Source organism: Cololabis saira, chromosome 17 (genome assembly GCF_033807715.1).
Source record: "Cololabis saira isolate AMF1-May2022 chromosome 17, fColSai1.1, whole genome shotgun sequence".
Lineage (NCBI taxonomy): Eukaryota > Metazoa > Chordata > Actinopteri > Beloniformes > Belonidae > Cololabis > Cololabis saira.
In genome coordinates, this window is record NC_084603.1 from 7,800,699 (window position 1) to 7,815,105 (window position 14,407).

At 41.7% G+C, this 14,407-nt stretch overlaps 1 protein-coding gene across 2 annotated transcripts in view; it reads right to left on the reverse strand.

Annotated features, from left to right (window-relative positions):
* oit3 (oncoprotein induced transcript 3) overlaps positions 1–12,703 on the reverse strand; it is a 48,628-nt gene extending 35,925 nt beyond the window's left edge. The window contains exons 1-4 of one of the 2 annotated variants that reach the window (XM_061745455.1): positions 12,599–12,703; positions 8,375–8,749; positions 7,609–7,719; positions 5,355–5,477 (exon numbers count right to left, since the gene is read on the reverse strand). In XM_061745455.1, coding sequence (XP_061601439.1) covers positions 5,355–5,477; positions 7,609–7,719; positions 8,375–8,749; positions 12,599–12,656 — 667 coding nt within the window. In that variant the 5' untranslated portion in view covers positions 12,657–12,703. The remainder of the gene's footprint in view (positions 1–5,354; positions 5,478–7,608; positions 7,720–8,374; positions 8,750–12,598) is intronic. The other variant, XM_061745456.1, reaches the window with a different exon arrangement.
* Positions 12,704–14,407: the final 1,704 nt, after the last annotated feature.

Below are 14,407 nucleotides of genomic sequence, written 5' to 3' on the forward strand. Positions count from 1 at the left end.
AGAGTCGTGGGTGGTGTCATGGGACTCGGTATAGAGTCCTTGACCATAATTAGTGAAAATTAGCCCCGCCCCTTCTTTTGATTGGTTGTCCCTATTTCCTGCTATAACTTTTGAATGGTTTGACATAGAGAGTCGTGGGTGGTGTCATCAGACTCTGTATGGAGTCCTTGACCTTCATTGGCTTAAATTAGCCCCGCCCCTACTTCTGATTGGTTGTCCCTTTTTTCTGCTATAACTTTTGAATGGTTTGACATAGGAAGTCGTGGGTGCTGTCAGGTCTGATATGCTTATGGGGGGCGGTGGCCGTGAGTGCGAGGGCCCGTTCATCGCTGCTTGCAGCTTTAATTAGGGCCCGAGCACTTGCAGTGCGAAGGCCCTATTGTATTTGCAGGAATTTTTATTATTATTATTTTTCTTCTGACAAAGTGACGGCCTTTTTGCCCCCCTTAACATGCCCAAAAAGTCACCAAATTTTGCACCCAAGTCAGGCCTGGCGAAAAATTTGATATTTAATGGTTTGCATTAATGGGCGTGGCAAAATGGCTCAACAGCGCCCCCTTGAAAACTTTGTGCCTCAAGCCCCACGATACGGTTTGACGTACATGCACGAAAATCGGTACACACCTGTATCATGCGACAACTTAAAGAAAAGTCTCTTGGCGTCATGCCCGAAAACGAACAGGAAGTCGGCCATTTTGAATTAATCGTGTCACTTTGGCGCAATTTATGCCATTCCTTCGAGAGTTAATTCAGCCCGAACTGTATCGTGAACCCAGGTGTGTTATACATCAAAATGTGCGTCTCCATCCTGCGACTACACGCATTACTTTTCTCTTTCAAAAGTGTTACCGTGGCGATGCTAGACGCCAACAAGCGCACCCCCCCTTCATCTGATTGGTCCATATTTGATAGTTCCCCAAAAGGCACCAAATTTGGCATGCAAGCCAGGCCTGGCGATAAATTTGATATTTCATGGTTTGCATTAATGGGCGTGGCAAAATGGCTCAACAGCGCCCCCTTGAAAACTTTGTGCCTCAAGCCCCACAATACGGTTTGACGTACATGCACGAAAATCGGTGCACACCTGTATCATGGGGCAACTTAAAGAAAAGTCTCTTGGCGTCATGCCCGAAACCGAACAGGAAGTCGGCCATTTTGAATAAATTGTGTCATTTTGGCGAAATTTATGCCATTCCTTCGGCAGTTAATTCAGCCCGAACCGTAACGTGCACCCAGGTGTGTTATACATCAAAATGTGCGTCTCCATCCTGCAACTACACGCATTACTTTTCTCTTTCAAAAGTGTTACCGTGGCGACGCTAGACGCCAAAAGGCACGCCCCCCCTTCATGTGATTGGTCCATATTTGATAGTTCTCCAAAAGTCACCAAATTTTGCATGGAAGCCAGAGTTGGCGATAAATTTGATATTTCATGGTTTGCATTAATGGGCGTGGCCTAACGGCTCAACAGCGCCCCCTAGAATACTTTTATCTGCCATAACTTTTGAATGGTTTGACATAGAGAGTCGTGGATGGTGTCTTCAGATTCGTTATGGAGTCCTTGAGCTTCGTTGGCCTTAATTAGCCCCGCCCCTTCTTCTGATTGGTTGTCCCTTTTTTCTGCTATAACTTTTTAATGGTTTGACATAGGAAGTCGTGGGTGGTGTCATGGGACTCTGTAATGAATCCTTAAGCTTCGTTGGCCTTAATTAGCCCCGCCCCTTCTTCTGATTGGTTGTCCCGATTTTCTGCTATAACTTTGGAATGGTTTGACATAGAGAGTCGTGGGTGGTGGCATCAGATTCTGTATGGAGTCCTTGAAAATCATTGGCCTAAATTAACCCCGCCCCTTCTTCTGATTGGTTGTCCCTTTTTTCTGCTATAACTTTTGAATGGTTTGACATAGGAAGTCGTGGGTGGTGTCATTTCTGATATGCTTATGGGGGGCGGTGGCCGTGAGTGCGAGGGCCCGTTCATCGCTGCTTGCAGCTTTAATTATTATTATTATTTTTCTTCTGACAAAGTGATGGCCTTTTTGCCCCCCTTAACATGCCCAAAAAGTCACCAAATTTTGCATGCAAGTCAGGCCTGGCGAAAAATTTGATATTTAATGGTTTGCATTAATGGGCGTGGCAAAATGGCTCAACAGCGCCCCCTAGAAAACTTTGTGCCTCAAGCCCCACGATACGGTTTGACGTACATGCACGAAAATCGGTACACACCTGTATCATGGGACAACTTAAAGAAAAGTCTCTTGCCGTCATGCCCGAAACCGAACAGGAAGTTGGCCATTTTGAATTAATCGTGTCACTTTGGCGCAATTTATGCCATTCCTTCGGCAGTTAATTCAGCCCGAACCGTAACGTGCACCCAGGTGTGTTATACATCAAAATGTGCGTCTCCATCCTGCGACCACACGCATTACTTTTCTCTCTCAAAAGCGTTACCGTGGCGATGCTAGACGCCAAAAAGCGCGCCCACCCTTCATCTGGTTGGTTCAGACAGAAAAAACTTTGCGCCTCAAGCCCCATAATACGGTTTGACGTACATGAACGAAAATCGGTACACACCTGTATCATGTCGCAACTAAAAGAAAAGTCTCTTGGCGCCATGGCCGAAACCGAACAGGAAGTCGGCCATTTTGAACATTCTGAATTAATTGCGTAATTTTGGAGCAATATATGCCATTCCTTCGAGAGTTAATTCAGCCCGAACCGTATCGTGAACCCAGATGTGTTATACATCAAAATGTGCGTCTCCCTCCTGCGACTACACGCATTACTTTTCTCTTTCAAAAGTGTTACCGTGGCGACGCTAGAAGCCAACAAGCGCACCCCCCCTTCATCTGATTGGTCCATATTTGATAGTTCCCCAAAAGGCACCAAATTTGGCGTGCAAGCCAGGCCTGGCGATAAATTTGATATTTCATGGTTTGCTTTAATGGGCGTGGCAAAATGGCTCAACAGCGCCCCCCGGAAAACTTTGTGCCTCAAGCCCCACAATACGGTTTGACGTACATGCACGAAAATCGCTACACACCTGTATCATGGCACAACTTAAAGAAAAGTCTCTTGGAGCCATGGCCGAAACCGAACAGGATGTCGGCCATTTTGAATAAATTGTGTCATTTTGGCGAAATTTATGCCATTCCTTCGGCAGTTAATTCAGCCCGAACCGTAACGTGCACCCAGGTGTGTTATACATCAAAATGTGCGTCTACATCCTGCGACTACACGCATTACTTTTCTCTTTCAAAAGTGTTACCGTGGCGACGCTAGACGCCAAAAGGCGCGCCCCCCCTTCATGTGATTCGTCCATATTTGATAGTTCTCCAAAAGTCACCAAATTTTGCATGCAAGCCAGGCCTGGTGATAAATTTTATATTTCATGGTTTGCATTAATGGGCGTGGCCTAACGGCTCAACAGCGCCACCTTGAATACTTTTCTCTGCCATAACTTTTGAATGGTTTGACATAGAGAGTCGTGGGTGGTGTCATCAGATTCTGTATGGAGTCCTTGACCTTCATTGGCCTGAATTAGCCCCGCCCCTTCTTGTGATTGGTTGTCCCTTTTTTCTGCTATAAACTTTGAATGGTTTGACATAGGAAGTCGTAGGTGGTGTCAAGGGACTCTGCAATGAGTCCTTGAGCTTCTTTGGCCTGAATTAGCCCCGCCCCTTCTTCTGATTGGTTGTCCCTTTTTTATAATAAAATCGCCACGAGCCGCCAGTCGCTCTCGCGCTGACTCCCGCTTCCTGATTCAAACGTCTGCCGGCCCCGCCCCCCGACCAATCGGTGGCGAGTAGGGTGATGACGGCCCCGCCTCCCGACCAATCAGTGGCGCGGAGGGTGATGACGGCCCCGCCCCCCGACCAATCGGTGGCGAGTAGGGTGATGACGGCCCCGCCCCCCGACCAATCAGTGGCGAGTAGGGTGATGACGGCCCCGCCCCCCGACCAATCAGCTCCCTGTAATGTGGTGACGTCAGAAATATTCCCAGCTCAGCCCGGTTACAACCTTGGCAGAATGGTTACAGAAAAAGTAATAATTAAAATAGTAGGGTTTTACTAATATTTATAACTTACAAATATTTAAAAAAATTAGAAAAAACAGCTCCAGACTTACATTACTAAATATCGATATGTTGGTCTCTCCTAATTCAGTAGGTCAAATAGAAATGAGAAGCTGAGTCTTAGCTCAGCCAGAGCGTTCCCGTCTTTGGAGTCAGAGATCAGAGTTCGATTCCCGCAGTATCCAGACTTTTTTGTCAGCAATTTTTTTTTTCTACATCAATATGTGCGTCCCTGTCCTGCAACGACGCACATTACTTTTCTCATTTAAAAGCGTTACCGCGGCAACGCTAGACACCAAAAAGTGCGCCCACCCTTCATCTGATTGGTTCAGAGGGAAAAAACTTTGAGCCTGAAGCCCCATAATACGGTTTGACGTACATGAACGAAAATCGGTACACACCTGTATCATGTCGCAACTTAAAGAAAAGTCTCTTGGCGCCATGGCCGAAATTGAACAGGAAGTCGGCCATTTTGAATTAATTGTGTAATTTTGGCGCAATTAATGCCATTCCTTCGGCAATTAATACGGCCCGAACCGTAACGTGCATCCAGGTGACTTATACCTCAAAATGTGCGTCTCCATCTTGCGACTACGCGCATTACTTTTCTCTTTCAAAAGTGTTACCGTGGCGATGCTAGACGCCAAAAAGCGTGCCCCCTTAATCTGATTGGTCCATATTTGATAGTTCTCCAAAAGTCACCAAATTTTGCATGCAAGCCAGGCCTGGTGATAAATTTGATATTTCATGGTTTGCATTAATGGGCGTGGCAAAATGGCTCAACAGCACCCCCCGGAAAACTTTTCTCTGCCATAACTTTTGAATGGTTTGACATAAAGAGTCATGGGTGGTGTCATGGGACTCGGTATTGAGTCCTTGACCATAATTGGTGAAAATTAGCCCCGCCCCTTCTTTTGATTGGTTGTCCCTATTTCCTGCTATAACTTTTGAATGGTTTGACATGGAGAGTCGTGGGTGGTGTCATCAGACTCTGTATGGAGTCCTTGACCTTCATTGGCCTGAATTAGCCCCGCCCCTTCTTGTGATTGGTTGTCCCTTTTTTCTGCTATAACTTTTGAATGGTTTGACATAGGAAGTCGTGGGTGGTGTCGTTTCTGATATGCTTATGGGGGGCGGCGGCCGTGAGTACGAGGGCCCGTTCATCGCTGCTTGCAGCTTTAATTTGTTTTGTTTTTTGAATGAAATAAAGAATAAAATGAAATGAAAAATGAAATAGTTTGAATCCATCTGTACAGCACAGAGCAGTGTTTCATACACTGTACCTTTACAGTTGTGTCCATCCTCGTCCAGCACCCGACCCCGCCCACACTCACAGCGCCTGGAGCCTTTGGTGTTCACACACAGCTCTGCACAGCCACCGTTGCCCTTTTCACATTCATTGACGTCTGATCAGAAGGCACACGAAAACATCTTATCAGACATTTTCATCATACGAGTCTTGTTTTAATCCTCTGAGTACCAGACGGGTGGAGTTTATCACCTCCAGGCAGATTATTCGTTTTTTTCCACAGTGGGGGATGATTGATCGACTCTAAACAACTTTAAAATGGAGTTTAGAATACTGAAAGGGCTGCTAAAGAAATAATGATGGATGAAATGAAAGTGGGGACAAAAGTAAAACTGCAGCCAAGAGGGGGAAGATGGTGGGTGAGAATGGGGGAATAAGAAAATCGTTTGTGAGACAGAGAGAGGCAGATTTGGGTGACAGGTGAATGAGGAGATAATGGTCGTTTTCAGGCTGGCTGATCTCCCCTGCGTACCCGTCACCCATCATCATGTGCCAGTGTGCCACACACACACACACACACACACACCTTCAGATAAGACATAGAGGTTTTTCCCTACTGACTCAATCTAACCTTTACCAAACGTGAAAAAAATCGTTTTCATCACGAGATATGTCCACTAACATTTTGAAAACTTACATTGTCTCAATGAAGTGTTTTTGTAAACTGATTTCCATCATCAAACAGGACATACGTGTGGACATGGAGACAACAAGCACTGAGCAAAATCTGACTTCTTCAATCTCTGTCATTGCTTCAAGGGTCATGGTTGGACATAAAACTGGATATAATGTGTTGTGTTTTCAAACTGGAACCGCAGACCAAGTCTGTGGTACCCAGAATACAGTCTTGATGAAAGAGATGAAAAGAGATGAAAGATAAGAGGTGTTTTGTAATCCAAAATGATTGTGCTGGTACCTTGTGAAGAATGTCAGAAGTTATCAAACTGCGGAGCTAATTGGATTTAATTTTTAAAAAAGTATGACATATTGGGTTAGTTATAAGAATCAACATCAGTTAAGGGGAAGTTAAAATAGGTTATTGTATTTGATGAACAGAACAACTCAATTTAGCCAACAGAATAAATACTCAGGACGGTTATGCCATGATGAATAAACAACTAAAAGAGTGTGAGGACATATTTTAGTAAACAGAGAACCTCCACATATATATTGTGAGAAGCATAGGTTTGACACCTTTACTCTGATTTCTTTTACCTATAAATTTGATTGAATTTCTTTGTAAATAAAATGTATGAAAATATTATTTCCAAAAATGCTGAAAGTTAATCTGAAACATTCTTCAATTTCAAGTGAGAATAGTGTCAGACTTTCATTAGCTTGACAGAGCTGTAGCTTCTTCACTGTCTTCGTGCAAATCAAATCCTGTCACCACAATCGGCAGCTGGAGGCTCCTCAAAGCTGCAGAAAATGCTGAAAAATATAACTTTACACACCCGCGAAGCAGGAGACGGATGTGAGAGGATATGAGAGTTCTGTATTCTTAGTGCAGGGCTGCTCAAAAGGCAAATTCGAACCTCTGATTCACAGAAAAAGACTTTTACGATGATTGATCAGACACTCAAGTGGTGGTGCACTATTCTACTCCGACAAATCTGAACGTCAAGGAAGATTTATGAGAAGGAAACCTTTCCTGCATTTGCACCACAAAACTTAGCATCAGATGTTTGTACTTTAAGAAATAAAGACATCTGATGACTTATGGAAAGAAATACAGTGGGGTGATGCATTTAAAATAGGACTTTATGCAAACATAAACTAAAATCTGAGCATAGAAATCAGAGAAGAGGAAAATTCAAGGCAGCTCCAAGAGTACAGAAGAATGGTGGGCCATCTTCAACTTTTATGATGCAGATCATGTTTTTTATAATTATGGCTACCCACAGTTGGAAGAAATATTAAGTGTTGTAAACATTTTTCTCATGAAAAAAGATATACAACAACTAATATTTCTGCTCCACATTTGATGAAATCAAATTAGCATTGATATCTGTGCAAGAATAAAATACAAGCTGATAATTCATCGTTATGAATGTTTTGTCGTCAAAACAGTTGGAGGAAACGACTGCAAATTCATTTGGATTGATTTTTCATGTTATTGTTTTTCCAAAACCCATTTCCAGCCTATCTGTCTTCCACGTTCCCTTGTATATCTTTGTCTCTTGCACAGCTTATCTGTCCCTGCTCTTCCTCCCTCGCAGGCATCTCACCCAGACAGGTTTGTCCGTCCGGACCCAGGACGGTTCCAGGCGCGCAGCGACAGTTAGTCTCCGGACATCTGGGCCCTGCACATTCCACCTCGTCGCAGATATCATAGAAGTCTGTGCAACGTATACACAAAACAGGTTAAAACTGCTTGTAGCACCCTATAATGTAATAATTTCCTGAAAATGTAATACAATTTGCACTTAACTCAATCAAAAATGTAATACAATCCAATAATGTAATAACATCACCAATAATGTAATAAAATATCCTGACTGATATTGTAATAACATTTTTACCGATAATGTAATACCTTATTACATTATTGGGAATTTATTACATTTTCAGGTGGGTCTTTTTTTTCTTTTCCAAAACTGATAATGTAATGTAACTTGACAAATAATGTAATATATATGTTCATTTTCAGTCCAAAGTTCTACATTTTGTGTTTTAAGTATCTAAGAATGTTATAGACACTGGATTTGAAACACCAGAATGACTATTGGGTTAAATTGCAGACTTTGAGTACCATGTAATAAATTCCTAATAACGTAATAAGGTATTACATTATTGGTAAAAATGTTATTACAATATCCGTCAGGATATGTTATTACATTATTGGGTTTTATTACATTTTCGATTGAGTTAAGTGCACATTTTATTACATTTTCAGGCGTTATTAGATTTTCAGGAAATTATTACATTATAGGGTGCTAAACTGCTCAAGAATGAAATGAATAGTTTTTGATGTATGTGACGTTGCTCACTCACAACCACAGTACACGTGGAAGCAGACGGAGGGCCTGGGCAGGCGATACACAAAGTATCCTCTGGGACAGGCCTTCACCTCCACACTGGTGTTCCAGTGGCAGCAGTTGCCGTTGAAGCTGGCGCAGGCGGGGAGGGTGACCACGCCTTCGTGGGGCGCCGGGTGGTTGCCGTTCAGCCAAATGGGGGCGTGTGTGCTGCAGTGATTCTCGGGGATGCAGAAGGTGGGCATGGCATCTCCAGCCATGCCCGTGAAGCGGTACCATTCCCCAGACACGTGGCTATCGCACAGGGGCACACCAGAGGACTGGTTGACGTGGTAGTCCGTGTTCCTCCAGGGTTCATTCAGGCTGATGTAGGCCGAGCATGGGTCCAGGGCTGAGGGGGTGGTGAAGCACACGAGTTAGGAATAAGTGGACCGGGAGGTCATAAAAGAATGCAAGCAGTGAAAAGTAACAAGACTCCAACTAAATATGGTATTACTTTAAAAAAAAATGTACAATTTAGATTTTCCACTTCATTTATCCCATAGCTTTGTTACAGCAAATTCTAAGATTAATAGACCTTTTAAAAAAGCTGAGGTTTAGAGATTTACAGGAGAATAGCTACCTTTTCAATCGCATCTATTTAGATCTGTTCACTCACACATAGACATATACACACATATACTGTACACACACATATACATATACATATACGTATAGATATACAGTACATGTACAAATATATATATGCTTTCAAGCACAAAAATATCTATAATATATTTTTTTTCAAACTAATTCTCCTTTAAGAATGCAGACAACACACATAAAGACCTTGTACTCCAGTTCATCAAACCATCCCTGATCTTTAATTTTGTTAGTGATAAAGTTGTCATGAAGGTGACAACTCAACTTGATGTTTATGACCAAGATTAATGTGATAGTTGAAAAGAGGACAGGATTGAACGATTGATCTTCTAAACATTAAACCACCGCCATCATCTGTAATTACTTTGATTTTCTAAGAACTTGTGTGTGAAATACTGAACATGCACTCCATTACAGTTGATGGGAACAATTAAACATAGTTTAATATTCCCCTGAGACCAAAAACAAAACACTATGAAACGTTATTTATCTGGATGTGTGGAGGCGTTTGTTTTTTAAGTCTATTAATATGCTGCCAACTCAAGTAGTACTGGATGTTCATTTCTGAAAACTGGTGTCATTTGTGATTTCTCCAAAACATCCAGCAGAAACTGAAAATTCGATTTACATTGAAGGACATTATACATTAGAGGCAACTCTGCAAAGAAGAAAAAAAAATACAATTCAAGTCAGACGTTGACGTTTCAAGCCTCAGAGAGATTGTTTCGGGTGAAATAGGCCATAAAACAAGCTTTCAGGTTGCAAACTAGGATGCCCTGCAAGCTATAGATAGGGAAAGTTATTAACAAGACTGAATATAATCAATTCCAATTCACAATAAATATTTCCATGCTGTTAGATGAGTAAAGTTGTGCAGATGGAGTTTGCTCAGAGCAATGTAGTCAGACCAAAGGGTTTACTGAAGTATCCGCCAACAAGCTTTCTACAAAGGGCTCTTTATCCAATAAGCCCTGTCAGTGACAACTCCTTTCACCACAGCTGGCTGTGCAGCATCAGGGAAACAACTGAACACAAGAGTAAACAAAGTGCAATAGAACAATCAATAGTGTCTCTGCTCTTCATCCCCTCTCAACAGGGTAATTAAGAAGCAGGCGTAAAACAAAATGAAAGCCGGGCAGGAATGAGAGCGTTAATGTGTCTAGAAGAAACAGCAGGAGGAGGCAGATCTTCTCCCAACACGCTGTGATCAGCCAGGAGGAGAAAACCACCTCCTGACACTTTACTGGAGCACCCATCAAGACTGTTTAGTAAATTGTACATAATGGGGGGGGTGGGGTTAGCCACGGGTGACCAGAGGTTTACAGTAACAACAATGATGCACCATCCTAAGAAGCAGAGCTGGGTAGAGTAGCCAAAAATTGTACTCAAGTAAAAGTACTGTTACTTCAGAATAATATGACTCAAGTAGAAGTAAAAAGTAGTCATCCAAATAATTACTTGAGTAAAAGTTAAAAAGTACTTTGTGAAAAAACTACTCAAGTACTGAGTAACTGTTGAGTAACGGCTGATTTATTTTTTAACACAACCATTCAAACAGACAAAAGTACAAAATAATCATCTTCAGGCAAATTAAATCAATAAAATAAATTAAAATGAATAAAAAATAAAAAATAGCTTATATTAAAATAATCTTAAAGTGAATTCAAGTACTTTAATAAATAATAAAATAAATAAAATAATAACAGAATAAAAAAATTAATAAAATAATAACAGAATAAAAAAATTAATTAAGCACAAGTAGCATAAAATGTCAAGCCTTTGTACTTTTCTTTTTTAACCAGGCAGAACTAGAACAAGCCCATGAACTCATAGAAACTCTGTGTGTGTTTGAGTCTGTGTAAATGTGACAAAACATGCAAAAACAAACATCTTTCCCAAAGAATCACCCAGTGATGTCATGAGATAGACCCGTACGCGGATAAAAGGGATAAAAGAAAAGTAACAAGCTCAACATAGCCTAATGTAGCGGAGTAAGAGTACAGTTGAACTCCTTCACAAATCTACTCAAGTAAAAGTAAAAAGTATAGTGATTCAAAACTACTCCTAAAAGTACAAAATTTCCCAAAACTTACTCAAGTAAATGTAACGGAGTAAATGTAACTCATTACTACCCACCTCTGCTAAGAAGAACATAGAAACATAGAAATATACATGTTGTATTCTGTTCAAATGTTAAAGTGTGACGGACGGCGCTCTGTGACCATAAAACGCACACACACAGCAGTTTCTAAACTTCAGCCACTGCTGGACGGTCCATCCTGTCACGATGCCATCGCAATTAAATCAGTCTGATGAATCCATACAGCCTGGGCTCCCTGACAACATTAACAACCACTTTGAAAGACGTACAGCACGCACAGTGCTCCCATCCAGCAGCACAGATGGGGCAGAGGATGGAGCTGACTCATGTGGCCGTGTGCTAATAGGAGATTTAAATCTTTCAGATGGGGCCTGAATAACTTTATTTGCCTGTTGAGGAGAATGAGGAGCCACCCTTGGTAAACGTATCTGTGCGGATGAACATGAAGAGCCACAGAGTGCGTATTATCCCGACCGCGGACACATTTGAGCCTCTTCTGGGCTAGATTTGGCTCCTATGGGTCAGCTACGATGCAGGGAAGTTTTATGTAGACCAAACTTGCCTCAAACATCATGCACTGGGCCAAACTTGGATGCTGGCATATGTTGTGTGGGCCAGATGTGACCCATGCCGTAAGCCAGTAATCACACTTTGCTGTTAGCTGACTGTGGCAAGGGTTGTGAGGGCCAAAAAACGGCCCTAAAGCCCAAATAAAATGTAACATTTGGGCCATGTTTGATGGATATGTGGTCAAATTTAGGAAATTATTCTAACATGGCATCAATCAAGAGCAAATTAGGCCAAAAACCACACAACAATACCATTTGGATGGCACATGCGGCGCCATCTGGGTGTTGATTTTACTTTTTGTTAAATGATAAAGCCCGAGCTATTTTCTTTTTTCTGTTTTTATTCTCAAAACCAACAGTAATGTGATCCTACAAACAGCTGCTCTGAAAAAAAGGATGATTTGTCTTCTTGCCTTAAACCCTAAAAACAAAAAGTGTTAAAAACAAACAGATGAGCCACACACTTGAACTCATTCATTTACCACAACACAAGCACATTATTCTATTTTTGGTCAATCCCCCACACAGAGCAGAAATACTCAGACTCTTAAACCAATTGTATGCTAATTCAGCGCCGAAAATAGTCCAAAGAAACACTTTTAACCCTTTATTGGAGTCAACTCAGTGCAACATAAAGAATTGATGGAAATTACCAAAACTTTTCTTTAATGGAAACATATTTGTGACTCATTATTGAAGATATACAACTTCACTTCACTACAAAATAAAAAATAGAGCTGCAACTCGATGTCACATTGATTGTAAAAGATTGGGAGATTGAGGAAAACAGTGTTGGAATAGATCCTGAACATAAAATCTGCAGAGGAGAGTGATCACAAACACATCTAGGAAGGACTGCAAATCAGCAACATGAATACAAAACTGTATACTTTGTTTGGTGTGTAAATATAACAATTTATACACTCACCTACACCTGCAGCTGCTAAAACCTCGTGCAGCAGAGTAACAGTTACCAAAATAATCATGCTGTATTGTTTCACTCTTGACTAAAGAAGAGAATAATCCGAGCCCACGGCCTTACGTGTATGAAAGCTGAACCTCCTGCTCGTCTTTATTAGGCGTTTCTTATCTGTGTCATATTGTCACGTCTGTTTCTCACCTTGAACCACTGACCCTCTGCTCCTCCAGCCCACCGCCCCACCCACGCGTGGGAAGTACCCCTCACATTTGTATCTTTTATCAGTTCACTCTGGAGTGAGATGGGGCCCATGCTGAGGACTGTACTGTTCTAGCAGTCAACATTTCCCCATCTTTCTCAGCTTTCATTACTTTAGTAAACGACTGTGTGGCACGGCTCTTTTTCATTTAGGTGATTTAGAAATAAATATCACCTCTGCTGTTTTTATTTTGCTGTGTGTTTAAGACTACTGGGACGTTCATTTACAAAAGTAGTTGGAGGAAATGAGTCAGAACAGGTGAGATTATTTCTGGAAACGAGACATTTGCAGCCGTCTCAGCTGCAAGGCCCTGCAGAGAGGCTGGATCAGCACTTCATTACTCCCCTGCAGAAGCATATTCAGAATGAATGGTATACATTTATTTTTTGTTTTTGCTTGTCTTGAACTAATTTCTCTTTTCTGCTACCTTCTTTTTAGACTGCAGTGGCGGATCTAGACTATTTTACATGGGGGGGGGCAAAGGGGTGGCACGAGGTCTAGACAGGGTGGCGTGGGACAACATCAGTGCAATATAAAGAAATTCCAATGTCTATGATAACCTCTTTTTGTTGCTCCTTGGAGGGTTTTGGGGAACGTCTTTAAATTAGGTTGTACTGGGACATCCCTATGGAAAAGTATCAGGACCACTGAAGAAAAATAAATGCAATTCTGAGGGAAAAAAAGTCAGAATTCGGACTTTAATCTCAAAACAGAGGATTCTTTTTAAAGCACGTTATTTTATTGAGTGTGATCTTATGTTGCTACACTGGAATTTCGAATAAGAGACACATCAATTTGTTCAGCTGAAACTGAGGGTTGTTCCTCTGACTCCCTGCCATCCTCATCTTCATCACTTACCTCGTCAGTATCTGTCCCTTTTTCTGAACCTGATACCCTCTCGTCTTCATCCCTCACACTGCTGTCTTGCTCCTCTTCTTCCTCACTTTGTTGCTGCTCTGTTCGTCCCTCAGTGGCCCTCCCACATCTAAATCTCCCGAATTCTCTCTTCATCATTTTTATCCCTTTCCCTTGCTTCTCCTGGCCGCTCCTCCCTCCTCCCAGGGGCAAGTATTTTAGGGACCAAAGATGATCTTTTATAGTAAAGATTAAAGCCTTATTTAAAAGCATTAAGGGGATTTTGAGAATAATCATTTGTTTTTAGTATCTTTTTAAGAACATTAAAATTAGGGGGGCAAGGCTCCTAAGTGGGGCAGCTGCCCCCCTGTAGATCTGTCCCTGGATCAGGAATCTAGTGGCATCTCCTGCAATGTGCTGACGTGTCAAATTTAAAGATGCTGCTATGATTTTGTGTTAATGTGACATATCGGCGGCATTGTTGACGTCTTATTTTGGTTTGGAGGTGTGGAAAGGAGATCTATGGTCCTTTCAGTGGTGAATAATTTTAATTCAACAAACGGTAAAAGGCAGTGTCGTGAAGTTAGTGTCCCATATTCATGCTTTTTTTTAGGACCAGGAGCATTGAATATTATGATCCCTTAACTTTTACTGAAGGCCAATCATTTAAGATCTACGAAAATGACTGAATTTTCTGAAATAAT